A 22282-nucleotide genomic window follows, 5' to 3' on the forward strand; every position below is an offset into this window, starting at 1 on the left:
CTCGCTCGCCAAGCGTGGAGGCTAATTAAATTCCCGGACAGTTTAGGTGCTCAGTTACTCAAGTCTCGGTACTATCCAACATGTGATCTCCTGGACACCGCCTTTATCCAAAACCAGTCCCAAACTTGGCAAGGTGTGCTTCATGGGCTGGAACTACTTAAGAAAGGCATAGTTTGGCGTGTTGGTGACGGCACTAAAGTGATTTTTTTTAGAGATAATTGGCTACCAAGACCGGATGCCCCTAAAGTGGAAGGACGTCGGGGAAATTCTCGCAAACGATGGGTCTCAGAACTTATTTTACACAACACACGGCGTTGGGATGAGGAAGCGGTACGTGCCAGTTTCTACCCGCGAGATGCAGCCTGCATTCTCAGTATAAAGTTGCCTGCACGAGCCACCGATGATGTCATCGCCTGGAGCGGCGAGAGCAATGGCCTCTTCAGCGTCCGATCAGCCTATCGCCTTGGGACACTGAATGTCCAAGAGGTGGACCAAGGGCAATCTAGTGCAGAACCTACTGGGGATCGTCGTATTTGGGACACGATTTGGAAGACGGATGTACCCCAAAAGGTCCGTATTTTTGCTTGGAGAGCGGACACGAACTCTCTAGCTGTGAAAGATAGTTTACACAGACGTATACATAAAATTGAACCTGTTTGCTCTATATGTGGGATGGAGGATGAGGACATCCATCATGCTTTGGTCCGGTGCACACTGGCAAAGGCGTTGCGAGAGGAGATGCGCACGGTCTGGTCCCTGCCACCTGATGCTGTTTTTAACGTGGCTGGAAAGGAGTGGCTGCTTCACATCCTTCAACAGCTAAACCCGGACATGCGATCACGGGTTCTTTTTCTGTTATGGCGAGTGTGGCATCATTGAAATAACGTAGTACATGGAGATGGCAAAGCCACTATAACGGCCTCGGTGAATTTTCTAGCAAACTATCTGACATCATCTACAGCTGTGTCAAACACCCATGCAAGCTCGACTTTGTCATGGAGTGCTCCGGCCGAGGGTACGCTAAAAGCAAATGTGGATGCTGGATGGAACTCCCATTCAAAAGAGGCAGGTTTGGAAATCATTGTTCGTGACCATGAGGGCTCTGTGATACATTCAGAGTGGAAATTTATTCCCAATTGTAGCAGTGCTGAGGAGGCAGAAATCCTGGCATGTTTAGATGGTCTAAAGTGCCTAATCTCTCTGAAGTGTTGGCCTGCAGTACTTGAATCGGACTGTCTGAGAGCGGTCCAGACCCTGGATTCAGTAGATACCGATCTATCAAGGAGCTGGCCCCTGATTCTTGAAGGTAGAGAGTTGCTGAAAATTTATAGGGATATTTCTGTAACTAAAGTTGATCGTCTCTGTAATAGCCCTGCCCATGTGTTAGCTCAATTAGGTAAGTCAGGCTTTAGTAGGTCTACCTGCAACTCAACTCCGGAGTGTATTAGGGAGTTGATTGCAAATTGTAAGAACACTATGTAATTCTCGAGGCAGCAGGTTTCTTACGCACTCTTTTTCTTACCAGGATACCGAAGGGGACTGGAAGGTTTTTAATGAGGCGGCCTGCTGCTTAATATATGTGATCTTAGTTCAAAAAAAAAAAGAAACCGCACAGAAAACATTATAGCAAAGCGGCAGAAAAAACCGGATAGAAAAATCAATAGGACAGCAAATCGATTGGGTTGAATGTTGAAGAAGAAGAAGCAACGGGGAAAGGCATAAATGGGCCTGGCCCATGTAATCAAGTACGCGTGCGGCGCCGATCGTATATATCGCGTTGAGCGGTGTATAGGATTTGTCCTGAAATCCCCCATCTCCAAAAGCCAGTCTCTCCAAAATCGAATCGAAACCCGCACTTCTCAAATTTCCAAACCCCAACTCCGGCACCGGAAATGCGGCGCGGCGGCGGCGGCGCGGCAGCCCGCCATCCGAAGTCCTCCGCGGCTGATCGCACCCCAATGACGGACCAGCCCCTCTACCCGTGCAACCTCGAGGACGCCTTCTCCCGCCGCGACTCCGACGCCTTCAGCATGTGCAGCAGCCGCCCCTCCTCCATCGCCACGGCCCCCTCCCTCGCCGCCCACATCGCCAACCTCCCCCACCGCGGCCACCTCGAATGACCTAATGCTCTACCTCACCGACAGCTACTACCTATTCCTCACAGGCGAGGATGATGCTGTCGCCTCCCTCGACGAGGAGTACCCACTCCAAAGGCCCGCGCCCAAGCCGATGCGTGCGAAATGGCCCTTCAGGCGCCGGAGAAGGAGGTCGAGGATCTGATGGCAAAGCCGAATAAGCAAACCTCACAGCCCTCTCGCCTGAGGGCTCTGGAGGAGAAGAAGGAGGCATTCACTGCGGACGTTTGAGGCTGTGGTGAAGAGCTGGTCCACCAGGATAAGGAGAAGGAAGATGCGTTGGTGGAGAAAGACAAGGAGCTTGAGGCCAAGGTAATGAATGGCCAGCGAAGGAGGAGCTAGTGAAAAACGTGGAGATGCAGGTGGTGAATGTGAGGGATGTCGATAGGATGGCTAGGGAGATGCAAGCGGTGGAGCATGATATTGCCAAGGTGGAGAATGCCAATGCGGCGCTGGGCGAGAAGGGATGGGAACTCGAACCTTCACTGGTTAGTAAGCTCGAGGATATTGAGGGGCTTGCTGAGCAGTGCAACCACGCCCTCAGAAAGTAAGATTTCCCCCAAAAGAACTTTGGATTTCCTGAATCTTTGTTTGTCCATATTATTCTTTCACCTTCGCTGGTCAGTGAGCTCGAGGATATTGAGGGGCTTGCTGAGCAGTGCAACCACGCCCACAGAAAGTAAGAATTCCCCGGAAAGATCTTTGGATATTCTGAATCTTTGAGTTTGTCCATATTATTCTTTCACCAATATGACTCGGTTATTATTTAAGCACCTTGAAACTGATGCTAACCAAGTAACTGCTACTCTTATTTGATACGAAGAAATAATTTAAAGAAGTATCTATCTATTCTAGTGCTGACATTGTGCTCCATAGTTTAATATGTTTGGTCTTCTTAGTGTCCATATTTCAAATAGTGGTTCATTTGGGAATTTATTAGTATTTGCTTATTTTACTTTGTTTAGGAGTTGTGGTTACTGCAGTTTAGAGGTTTAGAGGTTTAGCTTTGTTACTGAGATCAGATCTGTGCATACATAGACTTCTGATTGAGACAGGGAATAGGCAGTCCTTCAGTAGTTTACATAAGCTGGATAAAGACGGTTCCAACATTGCTGTGTTACACAGCAGAAAGTGCAGGAAAGATGCAGGACATGATACGTTTTACCTTTGATCTACTTTGTCTCCTATTCTCCCTTCAATTGTTTCCGTAACTTAAGTCTCTTCATTCCCTGACTGACTGTCCCTGATCATTCGTTTCTTCAGCTTTTGCTGTTGAACATGGCATCATGTTACAAAATAATTGAGTCATATATGGAAGAATTTCTAGCAAAGGTTATATGGCTACGCTACCTACAACTTTACAATGGGCCTCTTATATATTTTGCTTCATATAATATTCTTACATTAAAGTATGCCTTTTCTCTTTTCTGATTGCTGTGTCTTGTTTTAATTGGTAGCTGCACGATAGTACTAAATGCATGTTTCCCACTGAATAAGGATAGTCCATACTTTTCATGATGTGATACTAATTGAACAAGAGTTTTCTGTCTATCGTATTCAAGGATAATTTAACCTTATTTATAAAATAACCCTGATCAACTTGCAAATCTCTTTTTGCCTTTCCTAGGATTAAGAAAGAGGCTTCTAGAAGTCATATACTCCCTTTGTTTCAAATTCAGTGACGCAGCTTTGTCTAGATACAAATGTATTTATACACTAAAACGCGTCTACATACATGCGTATCTAGGCAAAATTGCGTCAATTAATTTGGAACAGAGGGAATACTCAATATAACGGAATAGAAATATTGCCATATTTAATTTTCTGGATGATAGGCTTGATTATGTCATATATGAAAGATGATATGAAGTTTGACCCTGGCAGGAAAATCTAGCCTGACAAGTGACAAGCGTTAGTCTACTTCCCTCTATCTACATGGCATGAAACTACTTTTCTTTTTTGCTTATACTGTGTTTGCCACCTTTCAAATTCCAAAACATTTCAACTATCCGACATAATTAGTGCCTGTGATTTAGACTTATGTTTGAACGAAGACCTCTTTCTGCACGAGTATTTATCTGAACCCTTTGTTTAACTTGATCTAAAATGAACAGATTATATGTAGCGTTTTTTCTATTTCTCTAGAATTAATGTGAAAGCTCCATTGGAGCCTCCAGTTTGTATTAGATTTCTAGCCAGACAATCGTGCAGGATTAGTTCTTTTATCTTCTTTATTTATGTTTGACGGTAAAACCGATGGAGTAGAATAGATAATTGAGAAATATAAAAACTAAAGGTATAATAACATTCTTTTCATAAGAAACGATTGCCAAGATAGGTTTTGGGTAATCTAGTATTCTTATATTGTCCTCAAATTGGTTCTCAGTGCTCAGCTATTTAGTGGCGGCACTGAAGCAAACAAAGATCAAGATCTCAGAAAGATATGACTATATTGTGGTTTTGTTGTTTATTCTCAAACTTCTGTATGGTCAATTATATCTAGAGTTTGTTGCCTTATTGTAAAGCACTCTTATGCCATTTTGCAGGTTGAAACCCAGTATTGATTTCCAGTACATGGTAAATGCGAAAGGATCCTCCCCAGCTGAGATCCTTGGTACCACCTACAAAACTGCCCTAAAGCCTGCGCTTATTTCTCTTGCTAATGAGACTAAAAGGATATTTGTCTCAAAGCATGATGAGTCAATTGATATACAAAAGCAGTTACAAGGAATTGCTAAAATGCTGGAGGAGAAAAAGATTCATGTTTCTGTTCTACAGGCTAAAAATAATGAGGTTAGTCATCTTATAGTCTCTCCTTCACTGAATATGTAGCACAAATGTTTAACTGTTTAGTCCCGCATTAGGTGACACTAGGCTTAGAAACGGTAGGAACATCTATATTTTTGCCCCTCCCGCACGTGCTAGAGAATAATGGACAGCATAGTACGCCAGGAAAGAATTAGAAGCTCGTGCCGTTATAAAGCCTCATGAGATAGAAGACAGCGCTGTTGATGGGCCAGATAGAAGGTGTGGTGGCTTGTTCGACTCGGATGGTGACATCCTGTACTTGCAAGAAATGGACATTGGACCTGTACCTGTACCTGTACCTCGAACAGGAAACCTTCAGGCACTTCGACCATGACGTGTGCAATAGTGCCCAAAGAGTCTGCGCCTATGGTGGAACCCACAAAGTGTGCATCATCACACATCCTTGATGTCACTGCGGAACTCCTTGTGAGGTCGTTGAATTATTCGATTGGCGTAGGTTACCATGAACAAGGCTAAAGATAGAGGAAAGCTGAGAAGAGGCCTCATCATGTGGGGTTCATATGGTTCTTATCAGACAGGAAAGAGATAAAAACTTGCTTGGGTGTACAAAAGCTTCAGAATTTTTGAGTGATAATGCTCCATTCTTCAAATCTTTATTTGGTTGCAATACTCATGTTGTACTGGTGATCCGAGTGACACCTGAGCTGACCAATGGTCAATGGAGGCTTTTTCATGCGCCAAGTACTGAGGTGGGTGCATGAGGTAGAGGAAGTGCGGCGTGCAAGAGAGGATTAGCAGAGAGACCACGCGTGCAGGTAGCGATAAGGATGGCCAATTGGGAGAGACGGAGTTCATTAGGTTTTGGTTTCCTAAACGAGTGATATTAAAGCCACCGAACGGATTGCTGGGGGCTATTTGCGTCCAAGTCTTCCCTCCAACAACCCTGCCTTGGTCTACGGGAATATGTTTTGGAGCCACATTCAGGGATGGAGGGAATACTATATATATCACAACATCGAAAAAAAAGACCTAAAGTCTGTTTTAACCATTGGTATGTTCATGAACGACTTGTTAAAACTCGTGCATCAAAGCGGAAACCCTTATCTTTTAGCGAAAGTTAATTCACAATTCTGATAATTGTAGGATCTGTACCATATACTAGTACTCATTACGGTGCAGACAATAGTTGGCTTATTGTTTATAGTTTATATACTGTGCATCATGCAAACATTTCTCAAGTGAACTCTTAGGGAAAATCTCAAGTTAACACTGGCCAATGTTTTACTTCTATTTTCCGCTCCCTCAGTTAAACAAAACATGCTGTTTTGAGTTTTAACTTTTGACATAGGTTCTGTGTGCAATTTTGAGCGTTAGGATTACAAATCTGTTAGTAGAGAGCCATAAAATTATGATAATAGGAAAATATTTTCATGACAAATCTAATCATACTATTTTCACTATGCCAATCCAATTTATTTTGTAAATATTAGTTGTCGAGTTAGAAAAGTGTTACTACATGCATTCTAGTGCATTGTCTATTCCCATATGGAGATACTAATTGATTATGACAGTTACAAAGTTTCGAGGGCCTGCATTTTTGAAATATGCTTTATTGCTGCATGTGGTCTGTTTTCTTTCTCATTCGCTGCGACTGCCAACGACCAGTGTCTAAGGGTATATGTACGTACAGTGGGGTAATGTCAGCCTTATCTTAGCAATGCCACATAGGATAATTTCTTAGCTGGAAGAGAGGGAGGTGAAAAAAAGGTGATAAGACGTGTTTCTCCACTGTTTCAGATGTCATCGCTCATTGATATGTTCTCTTATTTAGTTTTTTACGAGTTAGTTGTGCACGTGCAACACACATCTTAATTAATTAATGCAAATAAATAAGGCTTATGTTTCATTGAAGATGCTTCTATTCTAGTGTGAGATTCATACAAACACTTTGGAAAAGACGGTATGTCATCTCTTTCAGAATTGAACACATATAAACAACCAGACTCTGTTTGCCACATAATTCTCATTGGTACACAGGCAAAATGTAGACTTGTTCATATATATCATTATTTCTGATGTGGACGAGTATGGCGACCTGCTTGCGGAAGGTCGCTGTAGAGGAGTTTGGGGTGACTAAGGGAAGTAGAAGGGAAGCTAAGGATACCTGGTGGTGGAACGATGAGGTCCAGAAGGTTATTAGGGAGAAGAAGGACTAGTTTCGAGATGCCTATATACGGACGGGAGTGCGGCTAACATGGAGAAGTACAAGGTGGCGAAGAAGGCGCAAAGCGGGCGGTGAGTGAAGCAAGGGGTCGGGCGTATGAGGAACTCTACCAACGTTTAAACACGAAGGAAGGCGAAAGGGACATCTATAAGATGGCCAAGTTTAGGGAGAGGAAGACGAGGGATGTCAACGAATTCAAATGCATCAGGGACGAAGAGGATCAACTTCTTGTGAAAGATGAGGCGATCAAGCGTAGATGGCGGGAGTACTTTGACAACCTTTACAATGGAGAAGTTGAGAGCTCTACCATTGAGCTAGATGACTCCTTTGATGATACCAGCATGTGCTTTGTGCGACGTATCTAGGAGTCTGAGGTTAAGGAGGCGTTAAGGAGGATGAAAGGAGGCAAGGCGATGGGTCCTGATGGTATCCCCATCGAGGCGTGGAGAGGCCTTGGGGACGTAGCGATAGTATGGCTAACTAAGCTTTTCAACCTCATTTTTCGGTCAAACAAGATGCCCGAAGAATGGAGGCGGAGTATTTTAGTACCAATCTTCAAGAACAAGGGGATGTTCAAAGTTGTACTAATTACCGTGGAATCAAGGCGATGAGCCATACTATGAAGCTATGGGAGAGAATCATTGAGCACCGCTTAAGAAGGTTGACAAGCGTGACCAAAAACCAATTTGGTTTCATGCACGGGAGGTCTACCATGGAAGCCTTCTTCTTGGTACGACGTACTGATGGAGAGATACTGGGAGCAAAAGAAGTACCTTCATATGGTGTTCATTGATTTGGAGAAGGCCTATGATAAGATACCTCAGAATGTCATGTGGTGGGCCTTGGAGAAACACAAAGTCCCAATAAAGTACATTACCCTCATCAAGGATATGTATGATAATATTGTGACAAGTGTTCGAACAAGTGATGGCGACACTGATGACTTTCCAATTAGAATAGGGCTACACCAAGGGTCAGCTTTGAGCCCTTATCTTTTTGATTTGGTGATGGACGAGGTCACAAGGGATATAGAAGGAGATATCCCATGGTGTATGCTCTTTGCGGATGATGTGGTGCTAGTCGATGATAGCCGAACGGGGGTTAATAGAAAGTTAGAGTTGTGGAGGCGAACTCTAGAATTGAAAGGTTTTAGGCTTAGTAGAACTAAAACCGAGATGCATGAGGTGCGGTTTCGGTTCTACTAGGCACGAGGAGGAGAGGTTAGCCTTGATGGGCGGTGGTACCGGAGAGAGACACTTTTCGATATTTGGGGTCCATGTTGCGTGAAGGATGGCGATATCGATGAAGATGTGGGCCACCGAATCAAGGCTGGTTGGATGAAGTGGCGCCAAGCTTACGGCGTACTACGTGACAAGAGAGTGCCACAAAAGCTAAAGGCGAGGTTTTATAGGACAACTATCCGACTCGCGATGTTGTATGGCGCGGAGTGTTGGCCAACGAAGAGACGACATATCCAACAGTTAAGTGTAGCAGAGATGCGCATGTTGAGATGGATATGTGGCCACACAAGAAAGGATCGGGTACGGAATGACAATATACGGGAGAGAGTTGGGTAGCACCGATTGAAGAGAAGCTGGTCCAACATCGTCTCAGATGGTTTGGACATATCCAACGGAGGCCTCCGGAAGCGTCAGTGCATAGCGGACGGATAAAACGGCTGAGAATGTTAAGAGGGGTCGTGGTAGACCAAATTTGACATGGGAGGAGTCCGTTAAGAGAGACAGACCTGAAGGTTTGGAATATCGACAAAGATTTAGCCATGGACAGGGGTGCGTGGAAGTTAGCTATCCACGTTCTGGAACCATGACTTGGCTTCGAGATCTTATGGGTTTCAACTCTAGCCTACCCCAACTTGTTTGGGAAGGCTTGGTTGTTGTTTGTTGTTGTTGTTGGAAACATTGGAGAATTAAGTGACCTTAGTCATGGTGTAAGCATACAGGAACGGGCATAAATTCCTTGCTTCCAGGGGCAAAACAATGTTTTCAATAGTCACATATGGCATTATGTTCTCGTTACTTAGCTAATAACCGGAAATACAAATTCACAGCCAAATAATTCATGTCATATCAATTCCCTCCTGCTTCCCCCTTGCGTACTCAGATCAAACATCCTCCCCTCCTACTTTAGAGAATTATCATTCAGATATGTGAAGGCGCAATTATGAAAGTAGATCCTTGCGTGCTGCTTAGAGGGAATCGAGGAATGCTAGTATGCTGTTTAGAGCTGCAACTAGTGGCATGCAGGGGTAACAACAGGAAACCTGCAAACAACTAAAGATCCTACCGCTGACCGGTTCTGAAAAGCTGAACTATGAAAGTTAAGTATCACTACAAACAACTACCAAGAAGAAAACAGTCGTCCTCGAGCACACCCTACTCATGAAGTGTCAACAAGTATCAAGAAGACAACCTGCAAGATAAGAATCTCAGTTTCCTTTGAATTGCAAAAAACACTCCACTCATGAAAACACACTCTTCATGGAGGGCAAGATTGAATGTTACTGCCAACCTACCTGACCACATTCGTCCTTGAGCACACCCCACTGGAGCTGCATGGTCACGGTGAGCGCTAGGAATGCGGCCAGCAATAATGATGGCTCATGGTAACCACCGTTCACATTATAAATCTCTTTCCAGATGGTTTTACACTTAAAACAGTGTAACATTGTTGGTTCAAAAATTACTTCTGTGGACAGAGGCGAGGGCCTAACCTGAGGTAGAAGGAGGCTGCAGGGAGGAACTCTCTCCTCTTAGAGTTATAGAGATAGAAGCACCTTATATAGGTCAGGACTTGGGCTGGACTAGATGGGCCACAACAGAGAACAAGAAGACAACCCACCAGATACACCAACAGTTATCCAACACTCCCCCTCAAGATGGGTGATAAATGTCAATCATCCCCATCTTGGTACAAGCAAGATTACACTCCTTTGATCCTAGCCCTTTTGTTAAACAGTCTGCCACTTGTTGTCCTGATCTCACATAAGCCAATGAGATAATCCCTGCATCAATCTTTTCTTTAATAAAGAATCCGTCTATCTCCACATGTTTAGTTCGCTCATGCTGGACAGGGTTGTTTGCTATATTTATGGCAGACATATTATCACACCACACTTTCAAGCTTCCTTGCCTTAAAATTTTCAGCTCTCTTAGAAGGTTTCGTACCCACAACATTTCACCCAGCCCTGTGACATAGCTCTGTACTCTGCTTCGGCTGTTGATTTCGAGACAATAGATTGTTTCTTACTTCTCCATGACACCAAATTTCCTCCAACAAAAACACAATACCCTGAGGTGGATCTTCGATCATCTAAGCAGCTAGCCCAATCTGCATCACAATATCCATCTACATTTAGGTATCCATTACTTTTAAACCACAATCCTTTTCCCGGAGTGCCCTTCAAGTATCTCAGGATTCTTTGAGCTGCTTCCAAGTGTCCATCCCTCGGATCATGCATATAGCGACTCACCACACTCACTGCAAATGATATAGCGACTCACCACACTCACTGCAAATGATATATCTGGTCTCGTGTGGCATAAGTATATTAGTCTTCCAACAAGTCTTTGATATTTCTCCTTGTCTATGGGTTCTCCAGGTGTGATTTTATTATTTTGGTCAATAGGTGTTGAAGCCACTCGGCACCCCATCATGCCCATATCATCTAAGAGATCCAATGTATACTTTCTTTGAGATAGTGATATCCCTTTTGATGATCTTGCAACTTCTATTCCAAGGAAGTATTTAAGTTTTCCCAAATCTTTCACCTCAAAGGCTTGACTCAAGCATCCTTTCAGTCTTGCGATTTCCACATTATCATCTCCCGTGATAATAATATCATCAACATACACAACAAGGATAGTGATTTTCTGCTCAGAATGTCTGTAAAATAAGGTATGGTCTCCATTGCATTGACCATATCCCATGCCACACACCACTTGTCTAAACCTATCAAACCAGGCCGAGTAAATTACACAAATCTACCACAATTGAGGCAGTGGTCACAAGTTAGTACCATTCTTGGAAATTTTTGCTAAAAACTACCACTTCAGAGTCAATAACAGATAGCGCAAATACAAGTCCGAGAGCATTTTAAGCCATGAGGACCCACCGTCAGGCGACCGGCCGTTTTCTGTCCGTTAGTTGTAGGAGCTGCTGCGGAGGATGCAGTGACCACGAAGCCCGTGGTGGCGGAGGTGGCAGTTGACCCGTTGGAGGACGAGGACGACAAGGTGGCGGCGCCGCTGGCCGTGCTTCGGGAGACCACACGGGAGAGCACGGAGCGGCGGCGCGCGCTCTGCACGCCGCCGGCGAGTTCCCTGAGCGCCGCCGGCTGGTTCTTCGCACGGTGCCGGCCAGTTCCTTTGCGCCGCCGCCAGGTCCGCGTGCGTCGTCGGCCTGGTTCACATGGGGCTGCCGGCCAGGTCCGCGCGCGCCTGTCGGGCTCAGCACAGAGGAAATCACCGCGCGCCCGCCGGCAAGGGCTGCACCATCCCTGTCCGGCGCAGGACCGGCCCCACCTCCAACTTCAGCGCCTCATGCGCATGCAGCAGGGGCCACAACATCACGCACGAGCAGCAAGCAGCGGCGCCCACGCAAACAGCATGCAACATGCAGCAACGCGGGAGCGGCGCGCCATGGGCATGCAGGCAAGCAGCATCACCTAAGCAGCGCATTAGCGGCAGTGGCAAATGAGCAAGCACGCGCGCGCACCAACTAGTAACAGCAGTAGGCGGCGGCATGACGAACTCGCGCGAGCGGGAAACAACACCAGCGCCAAGTACCAGCTCGCCTTGTCGGCTGCGCGCCTCGATCCATCTTACGGGCAAAGCTGCGCCCGCGTCCGCGTGCAGCGGCCTCGCCCTCTGCATCACCAGAAGCTACGGGCCACGACGCCCCGCACCGGCACGGTCGACCACACCTTCTCTTCAGCGTTTCCTGGCCGCCCGCGTCGTAGCGTCGCGCGCAGACGCCCTCCGACTCCACCGCACGCAACAATGGCCATGTTTTGCTAACGGAAATCTCATCCCCGCGCCACGCCCCCGCTAGCGTCGACGCGATCGCCGCGCTGGTGAACCTCTCCCTCGAGATGGCCAACAAGATGCGCATCGTCGAGGTGCTCCGTTGCTCGGGCGGCGGGCGCACTCTTCGGGCTCGCGCTTGCCGAGGAGAACCGCGTCGCCATTGGCGTGTTGGGCGCGGTGCCGCCGCTCCCGAGCTCCTCACTTCCCCTGCCCAACACCCGCGCACGCGGCGCGCCGCTGGGATGGCGGTCTACCACCTCTCCCTCGTCGTCGTGAACCAGACCAAGGTCGCGCGCTTATCTGGGGCGCCCAAGGCCCTGCTCACCGTCGCCGACGCCCATACGCAGGCTGGCGTTCATGGTCGCCTACAACGTGGGGGGCTGCGCAGAGGGCCGCGCCGCACTGATGGACGCGGTCGCCGTGGCGGCTGTGTCCAGTATCCTCCTCTCCGGCGCCCCGCGCCCACGACACCGACGCCCGCAACTGACAGTGGGCTACCAGCGCTTCGGTACCTGACGAGAGGAAACGGCCGTTCGGCCTAACAGTGGGCCCTCGGCCCTTAAAAGGCTCTCAGACTTGTATTTGCGCTATCTGTTGTTGATTACCTCTGAAGTAGTAGTTTTTAGCAAAAAATTTCAAGAATGGTACTGACTTGTGACCACTGCCTCAATTGTGGTAGATTTGTGTAATTTACTCAACCAGGCCCGTGGAGATTGTTTGAGACCATATAGAGATTTCTTCAGTCTACATACCTACCTTTTAATTTCAGGTCTGACAAATCCTGGTGGCATCTCCATATACACCTCCTCTTGAAGATCACCATGCAGAAATGCATTTTTGACATCAAGTTGATGCAAGGGCCATCCGAAATTTGCTCTGCACAAGAGATCAATATTCGACAGAGTGCTCATTTTTGCCACTGGTGCAAATGTCTCATCATAGTCAATGCCATAAGTCTGACTGTATCCTCTTGCCACAAGTCTTGCCTTATATCTCTCCACTTTTCCTTCTGCATTTTGTTTTACAAAATAGATCCACTTACAGCCTACTATATTCTTTCCTTTAGGCAGATTTGTCAACTCCCATGTTTTATTTTTCTTCAAGGCCTCTAATTCTTCCATCATAGCATTGCACCATCTCGGGTCCAACCTGGCTGCCTTCCAATCCTTAGGAACAGATACAGTTTGTAGTGAAGCAACAAAAGCCTGAAAAGAGGGTAACAATGCCTCGTAAGAAATATAATTTTCTACGCCATAGTCATCATAACTCAGTCGCTTTGGGGGCATAACTTTCCTTATCCCTTTCCTTATTGCAATTGGCAAGTCTAGGCTATTATTGGACTTAGTCTGAGATTGATTCTCCTGGCAGAATCTACACTTGCGCTTCCTTGATTTTCAGGTCCAATGGGTTGCTCCCCCAGCCCCTGGTCTTGTTGCTCCTCCAGTGCATCTACTTGTTCCCTTTGTACTTATCTTCTAGAGTACACAAGTGGATTCTGCAGCCATCTTTGTGGTGGTACGGGTCTAGGTGGTGTAGGTGTACCGGGAATTGCGGGAATCTCCGCAACAATAGGAATTTGTTGATGTTGCTGTTGGTCACCATCTTGCTGCTCTTGATCACCACCTTGCTGTTGCTCCCCCTCTTGAGCATCACCAAGATGGTCAAGCCCCTGGAACAAGCCACTAAGATCACTTTCACCGTCATAAAATGGTTCTGACAAGCGAAACGTAACATCCATGCTTACAAATGTCCTTCTGTCAGTGGGATTCCAACACTTGTAACCCTTCTGTCTGGAGGAATAGCCAATAAAGATACATTTGATAGCCCGATGATCTAGCTTGCCAACAGATGGTCTGTGATCCCTTGCAAAACATGTACAACCAAAGAGTTTGGGTGGTACAACAAAGTCATTGTTATTTAGAAGGAGTTGGCAAGGAGACTGCATACCTAGAATCTTTGTAGGCATTCTGTTGATCAAATACGTAGCAGTCATAACTGCCTCACTCCATAAGAATTTGGGAACATTCATGGTAAACATAAGAGATCGAGCCACTTCAAGAATGTGCCTATTCTTCCGCTCAACAACTCCATTCTGGGGAGGAGTGTCAGGACATGAAGTCTGGTGTAGTATACCTTGCGAAGATAAGAAAGCGACAAAAGGTTTGTTGATATATTCGGTACCATTATCAGTTGTGATCACTTGCACTCGAACATTGAATTGGTTTTTCACATAGGCACAAAAACTCGAAAACAAGTGAACACTTCATCTTTGTGACGCATAAGATAAATCCAAGTCATTCCGGAATAGCGATCAATAAAAGTCACAAAGTACTTCATGCCACTTATCGACACAACAGGACACGTCTATACATCGAGTGCACTAACACAAATGGGGATACACTTCGATCCCTCTACTAACATAAGAGGTTCTCGTATGCTTAGCATATTCGCAGGCATCACAACATAATTTGGTTTTGTCCACTCCATTCATTACATCAGGAAAAACTCGAAACATTTTATCAAACGCCATGTGACCCATTCGACAATGATGAACTAGAGCCACACTCTCCTTTCCTCCAACAATCGCAGCAAGCACATAACTAGCATCATGCCCCATCTTGTCACGATCAATGTGCCAAAGACCTCTATGCCTGGTTGCAGTCCCAATCTTCTTGCTGCTCTCCCTTTCCTGAATTAAACACATATATCTATCAACTATTATACGGTAGTCATGCTGATCAATCAGGGCACTTAGAGATAGCGATTTATTGGAAAGCAGGAACATGTAGAACTGATGACAATTTTATGTTGGGTGTACATTGCACCGAGCCCTCCTCTTTTATAGATTGTGCTTGTGCCATCCGCTTGTTTGGATAGTGCCTCTATGTGTGGGAGGATACTCGAGTATAAGAGTCAAACTCACTAATATTCCCGGTAACATGTTTGGATGCTCCAGAATCAAGAATCCAATCTGAATTAGCATTATGAGTGGCCATAGAAACTCGATCAATATTACCTTCATCTTTGTAGACATAGTGAGCAAAGTTCCCAAAGGTTACTTCATTTTGTCCTTCTTCCCTTGATTGTCCCTGAGAGGTACTGGTAGTTGTCTCTGAAGATGCTGCCATATGTGACTTGGGTGATATAGCGTGCTGCTGTTCACCACCCCTGCCATACTGTTGTCCATATGGTTGTCCACCACCCCTGCCATATTGATGTCCATATGGCTGTCCACCACCTCTGCCATATTGCTGTCCACCACCTCTTCCATACTGCTTTCCATATGGCTGTCCACACCTCTGCCATCACCTCTTCCTCTGTAGCTTCATGTGCCATGTGTGTATCCTCCTCTCCCCCTACTGGGTATGGCAAATGAGGTACTATGATGCTTCAAGTGTCCCTTCTATCCACAAGTATAGCAGTCTCTCATCTCTTGTCTCTCGGTAGTGTAGAAGGTCGGATGAGGGACAAAATCGCTTCCCTTTGTCATATTCAGACGCACTTCCTCTCTGGACATAGCTGCAATGGCTTCTTTGAGAGAAGGGGTTGTGGTTTGATGCAGTAAAGCAGCCCTTCTCCCCTCAAAATCTTGATTAAGACCTTTTAAGAACTTCATGACTCGTCGACGTTCAATCCAGCTTGCAGCAGCACTCACACATTATCCATGGGCAAGTTCTAGAGGATCAAGATGATTTAAATCTCCCCAAAGATGCTGCAACTCAGCCACATATGCCATCACAGTTTTGTTTCCTTGTTGCAAGTCATGCACTTTATCCTCAATCTCAGCAATCAACATAATGTTCCCCTTAACAGAATAGAGATTTGATAGGGTGTCCCATACCTCTGAATCTTTTGTGAGTGCCTCTACAGAAGCAGCAATGTTAGGAACCAAAGAGTTAAGCAACCATGCCACAATCAGAGAATTTATGGCATTCCACTGTTTCCATTCCGGACTGGCTGCAGCTTCACCACTCACACGTTCATCCAGCCCTTTCGAGTTCAAAATCAAACAGCGCCCTCCTTGACCACCGGAGATAGTTGGCCACTCCTTCCAACTTGATTTCATTCGCCGACAACTCAAGTTTCTGACCGATGTTGGTATGGGGAACGATTGCTCCCCCTCCAGCAGATCCTCCTCCTCCATCTCCTTTGGTAGTGATATGCCAGCTTCTCCATAGCCTTGGCCGAATCCCCGTTGTCCCCCATGCTTGACACCAAACTAACCTCTCAGAAACACCAAAGGGCTTACCCGCAGGATGCCCTCTTCGCCTCCTTACTCGTCACTGCCTTCCCCTCCTTGCCGCCGCAGCAGCCTGCTCCCTTCCTCTTCCTCCCAGCCACCGCAGCAGCCTACTCCCTTCTTCTTCCTCTTCCTCCTAGCTGCCATAGCAGACTAGGCTTCCAGATCGGAAGTCCTTCCCGTCGTTGCCCTCACTGCCCGTTGCTCTGATACCATGTGGACAGAGGTGAGGGCCTAACCTGAGGTAGAAGGAGGCTGCAGGGAGGAACTCTCTCCTCTTAGGGTTACAGAGATAGAAGCACCTTATATAGGTCAGGACGTAACAGAGAATAAGAAGACAACCCACCAGATACACCAACAGTTATCCAACAACTTCTGATATAGGATCAATACTTCTTGAATAGCCAGAATTATTTGCATACTTATTGTGTTGGTTGGAAACTTGGAATTGAACTCCAAAACTCCAGTGATGTTTTACATTAGAAGTCTATGAATGGAAAGCACAATATCTGTACCAAAAAAAGATGTTGATCTAAAAAATTCCCATATGAAAGTAAAGTACGGCTTATCCTCATCGCGGGGAAAGGCGGCGTCGTGTGGGGCACCTCCAGGGATCAGCTGCCACGGGGTGCGGCATGGCGGACCGCCGGTTCACCGAGGAGAGGAGGCTTCGCGTGGGGATGCAGGCGCTGGCGGAGAGGCCCCTAGTGGAGCGCCGTTTCACCGGAGAAAGTAGGCTTCATGAGGGGACGGCGGCGCCCGTCGTCGGTCAGAGGAGGCTTCTCGTGGGATGCTGACGCTGATGGGAGGACGCTGGCAGAGTGCTGGTTCGCCGGAAGAGGAGGCTCGGGAGGATTGGGTTGCATGGGGAGCAGCGTCGGGGGAGATTCATACAAAGACTTTGGAAAACACAGGGGAGTATGCGGTTTGTTTCGGAGCGATCTGGGTGGGGCTGGTGACGTGCAATCCTGGAAAAACTGCACAGCGGACGTGCAAACTTCCGAATTAGGTGCTCAGGCTTGCCATGCCATTGGAGTGATATAGACCGTACATATCCATGAATAAATTGCTGAGATTGAATGTTTCTGCCAACACTTCGTGCTTTTGTAAGTAGTTCAGATTCGCCACATAAATTTAGGGGCGTGCAAACATTACTTGCTACATACTCCATTTTCTAGCATGTTTTAATTGTCATCTTTAAATGATTCGGAAGCTTAAGAGAAGGTTGACTGGTGTATGCCCTGAATGGCGTCGCCTAGCCACTAGCCAATGCAATGCACTCCCATTTCGTCACCATATCTGGTGGTTAGGCCCGTCTGACTAGCGCATAGCACCTTGGGAGCAATGTTCAGACCTTAACGAATGATGTTCATGTGTAACCTGTTAGAAGTTGTACACTATGTATTTACACATCTTGTTTGTGCTGCATAAACTGGTTGAGATGCGTAGCTCGTGATAAACTTGCACAATCTGACCCAGTTTGAAATTAGGGATATTTCTTTGTTCCGTGGGAAATATGTAAATTTCTTGTGTTCCCAAGAGGCCCTTAGTTTCAAGAGAATTGATTTTGGTCAACTAGTTGCCACTACACCCCATTATTCAAAAACTGTACTCTGAGTTCCCAAAAATTGTGAGATAATTCATGGGTTCTAAACTTCTAATCTCTACGTGCTGTTTCATACAGTTATTCTGATTAGCTCATTAAGATAGCTAAACATCTGGGTACATTTTCATTTGTCGAACCTATGGTTAAGCCGAAAGCAGACTGATGGTAGCTTGCCTTTGCCATATTTTGTCGTTCATGAATCATGTTGTATATATTTTCTTAGCGTTTGTTCTCCTTATAATGATTATGAACACATAGACGGTGGTGTGTATTCTGGATTTACTTTAGTTCTATTAATCATTCCTCCTACCTAGCTTGTATACTTGATCACTAAAATTGACTTTTATCTCAAGTACCATGGAACTATATTAACAGGTAAAAAAGGTTACCTATGCTAAGGCCAACCTAGTTATTTGGGACTATTGTACAACATAAATACATAATCACAATAACTAGTCTGTAACCTTCTAGATAATAAATGCAAAACAATGAACTAGTTTTTAATTTTTTTACTGGTTCACATTTCAGTTTCTGTTCCCCCGATGACTGGTCAGGTGGATTCAGTGGATCTTGAAATTCGAAATCATGTTTCAAGTTGCGCAGCTGATGCTAGACAAATGAAAGATGAATCAGAGAAAAAGGAACATCAAATGAGCACCGTCGAAAAGGATGCAGAAGAATTTTTGAAGGTACTTCCTTGTGTTGTGTTTCTAATTTTTTATTCTGCTTCGATGACCCGTGGACAAACAGACCAGTTATAGCATCGTGATTCGGCAGAATTCTGAACAGAGTCTCCAAGATATGGTATGGGAAATGGCTGAAGAAACTCAGGCGTGCGCAAGGGAACTGCTGCAGCTCATGGATTCCATTTCCGACTACAAAGAGTTTGTAGAAACGTTAACTGCAGGTATAAAGAAAGACCTCTATGAATGTGCGGACGACATAGCTTCTCTCTCAGCCAAGATGGTATCTACCCATAGGCGCACCCAACTGTCCCTAAGCCCGGGCACGCGCCCAGGCTTCCGGCCGGCGGCGTAGCCTATTTTGATAAAAAAAATAATGAATATTTTGATGAAAATTTGACTGGGCTTACAGTGCGTCCAGGCTCGATGAAAATCTTGGGTCCGCCACTGTATCTACCCCTAAGGTGCCATACAAGTGACGCTCTGAGCCTAGACTGGTGCTGTCCTGCGCCAATAGGTACCTTCAAATGCTTACATTATGTGTTGATCTTGATATCCTGTTGTAGGCCTGCTAGGTGAATTTGGTGTGTTTGTGAGATGGCTCATCAACGTTGTCCCTAGTTTGTAGATTTCTTGGGTGCCCTTTTGTTGCTCCATCTGATCTAAATACAGTACTAAACAGCGGAGTATAGTTGAACGTAAAACAAACCTGGTAGTAAGTCAGTATGTTTTATAGAAGTAAAAGTGTATCGCCTTCAAACTAGCATGTTTTAGATCTTTTTTTAAGAACAGAGCTCTCTACAGCGAGAAGCTGCCAAGTCCAAAATGAAATCCCGTACTGATTTTTATGTGAAATTGCTGGTTCAGTTTCAGGTGGTGGACGTGTGGGCACGTTGAAACAACAAATGTGGTGGGAGCTCGAGAAAGGATCGGTTATGGAAGCAGAGTATCAGCAGACAAGCGAGTACTTGATTGATGGATGACCGGGTACTGCAAAAATGTCATGGCCAGGGGGCGTGGGATGCGCCCGCCCTTTGATTCACCAAGATTCGAAGTCACCGATCCAACAGAACAGCGTTCCAAGTTGGCAAGTCGGCCTGTTACTAAATGAGAAGGAAGCGGCATGGTGCCACTACCACCAACCCGGAGCTTTTTTGAACCCCAACATCTCTATCCAACACGGTGTCAACTAACCAATGACCATACAATCTGCTCCGTTTCCATGCCGCGGAAAGAGCCGCAGCCAACGTTTACTTCGCTGCTTCGTGTGTGCATCAGTGTGTATTCATCCACCCCCGTAGCTCGTGGTAGTAGGTTAAATGGTCTGAACCGTTCCACACCTGCTCCGTCCCATTCTCTCCCCTCTATAAATCCCGCGCCAGATTTGTCCCCGTTTCAGTACGCAATAAAACTCATCCATCAGCTCTGACGACCAGCACACGAGCCGACGGACCACGCTCCCCAGAGACCAGGAGACCACAACATGCGTTCAGGTCGTCTAGCCGTCTCGGCGGCGCTCCTCCTCTTCTCCGCCGCCGTCCTTCTCTCGGCCGTCCCGGCAGCCAGAGCCCAGGAGGAAACCGGTGAGCACCGATCGATTTTCCTTATGGATGTTCCTGTTGGTAGCTCTTAATGCGGTTGATTTTCCTTATGGATGTTCCTGTTGGTAGCTCTTAATTAACCGCATTTCACACGCAGATCGTGAGGAGGAATTCAGCTACTCGCTGGACGCGGAGAATGGGCCGGCGCACTGGGGCGAGATCAAGGAGGAGTGGTCGGCGTGCGGCAAGGGGTCGATGCAGTCGCCCATCGACCTCGCCAGCCCGCGCGTCTCCCTCGTACGCCACCTCGGCTACCTCAACCACTCCTACCGCCCCGCCGAGGCCTCCATCGTCAACCGCGGCCACGACATCATGGTACGTATATATAGGATCGATCCTTCAGTTAATGGCGATCCAAGCGTTCCTATACTAGTAGCTAATGGATGGTTCTTTTGCTTGCAGATGAGCTTCCAAGGCGACGCCGGGAGCGTGTCCATCAACGGCACCGTCTACTACCTCAAGCAGCTGCACTGGCACTCCCCCACCGAGCACAGCGTCAATGGCCGCCGGTACGACCTGGAGCTGCACATGGTGCACCAGAGCGCCGAGAATAAGGCGGCCGTCATCGGCGTCTTCTACGAGATTGGCGCCCACGACGCCTTCCTGCACCAGGTAATAACCTTCTTTCTTTAAGTAAGACACCATGCTTAAGCCAACATGGCAACTTGGATATTAAAGATGCAAATGGTTAACTCTCGTCTTGACGGATGTTGCTCGCAGCTGGAGCCTTACTTGGAGATGATAGCGGAGCAGAAGGACAGGGAGGAGAAGGTGGGCGTGATGGATCCCCGGGGCGCCAGGGGCAGGGCCAGCGTGTACTACCGATACATGGGCTCCCTCACCACGCCGCCCTGCGCCGAAGGGGTCATCTGGACCATCGTCAGGAGGGTAGGTTCCATCCACCTTCACGCCTCGCATCATGATTCATGAGCAACATAAACAACTTCAAATAAGATATCCAGAACATGGCAGTTGGCATTGCCATGTACAGATTCTTTCTGATTCTTTTCTTCAGAAAGAATCCTCACGTTTTCGTCTTCAGAAAGCAGCCGTGTTATTTTTCTATGGTTGGTGAAGCATCTAGGAATTTGCTTCTAACTGAATATCCTCTAATTTTGCAGGTTCGCACCGTGTCGAGGCCCCAGCTGGAGCTTCTTCGGGCGGCCGTCCACGATGTAAGTTTTTCTTCCCGACCGCGCTTTCCATGAAAGCGAGTTTTATGTGAAACTCGACGCATGACCGCCACCCAAAAGTCTTCGGGCTAGTGTGGTACGCCGCAGACTTCAGCAAAGACATCAATCTAGAAGGAGCCTGGAAACCAAATTAAAACATGTCTAAAACTAGAAGCTGCCTTCAATTTGATTGAACTCGCCTGTGGACTAATATTCGAGAATGAAAGAATAAGTAGCTTGGACTAATCTGCTTCCACCGTGCAGGATATGGAGAAGAACGCGAGGCCCCGGCAGGAGGTGAACAGCAGAGATATCAGCATGTTCCGGCCTTCTCAGCAGGGCAAACGTTGATTTTTAGGGTCGATTCTCTTATTAGTCTGGTACTTCGGCGGCCTGAGAGATACGTTGATTATACCATTTTTTTGTACTGTAGGTCGTTCTATCCATTTCGATTTTTTGATGCCTGTATACGGTTGCTGAATAAAGGGGCACGACTGGTTCATATCCATGTGTATATGTCTGATGTTGAGATCTATATATCGTCGATTTAAATATTGTTTTTGCTGGTTGATTTAATTATTGTTGGGTACTCCATAGCTCTCATCCAACTGTCAATCCCTAAAAAAACGAAAAAAAGACTGGCTAGGATTTGATTATGGTTGAGTACCGCGAGGACTGCAATAAGACCATCCAATCCAGTTGGTGGTATCCTGGTGCGGTCCTGTTAACAATCATGCAACGAATGGTTCCGGCCGTGATATTATAATAATCTCTCTTGCAGTCCTTGTTAGAGCTAGGTGAGTCCTC

General features: G+C 46.4%; 1 protein-coding gene and 1 pseudogene across 1 annotated transcript; both read left to right on the forward strand.

The window, feature by feature from the left end:
* Positions 1 to 672: 672 nt before the first annotated feature.
* Positions 673 to 19057, forward strand: LOC124651723 (annotated as a pseudogene).
* A 1015-nt stretch (positions 19058 to 20072) lies between these two features.
* LOC124682393 (alpha carbonic anhydrase 7-like) lies at positions 20073 to 22051 on the forward strand. Its single transcript, XM_047217086.1, has 6 exons — positions 20073 to 20285; positions 20401 to 20618; positions 20706 to 20915; positions 21024 to 21191; positions 21425 to 21478; positions 21740 to 22051. The coding sequence occupies exons 1-6, from the start codon at positions 20186 to 20188 to the stop codon at positions 21824 to 21826; spliced, it is 837 nt and encodes a 278-aa protein (XP_047073042.1). The 5' UTR covers positions 20073 to 20185; the 3' UTR covers positions 21827 to 22051.
* The last annotated feature ends 231 nt before the right edge of the window (positions 22052 to 22282 follow it).

This window comes from Lolium rigidum, chromosome 1 (genome assembly GCF_022539505.1).
Source record: "Lolium rigidum isolate FL_2022 chromosome 1, APGP_CSIRO_Lrig_0.1, whole genome shotgun sequence".
NCBI lineage: Eukaryota > Viridiplantae > Streptophyta > Magnoliopsida > Poales > Poaceae > Lolium > Lolium rigidum.

Bases quoted from the DNA above. Each gene is read 5' to 3' on its own strand.
- LOC124682393 (XM_047217086.1), top strand. From the start codon at position 20,186: ATGCGTTCAGGTCGTCTAGCCGTCTCGGCGGCGCTCCTCCTCTTCTCC. The intron at 20,619-20,705 runs GTACGTATATAT...TTTTGCTTGCAG, and splicing joins ACCGCGGCCACGACATCATG to ATGAGCTTCCAAGGCGACGC. The intron at 20,916-21,023 runs GTAATAACCTTC...TGTTGCTCGCAG, and splicing joins ACGACGCCTTCCTGCACCAG to CTGGAGCCTTACTTGGAGAT.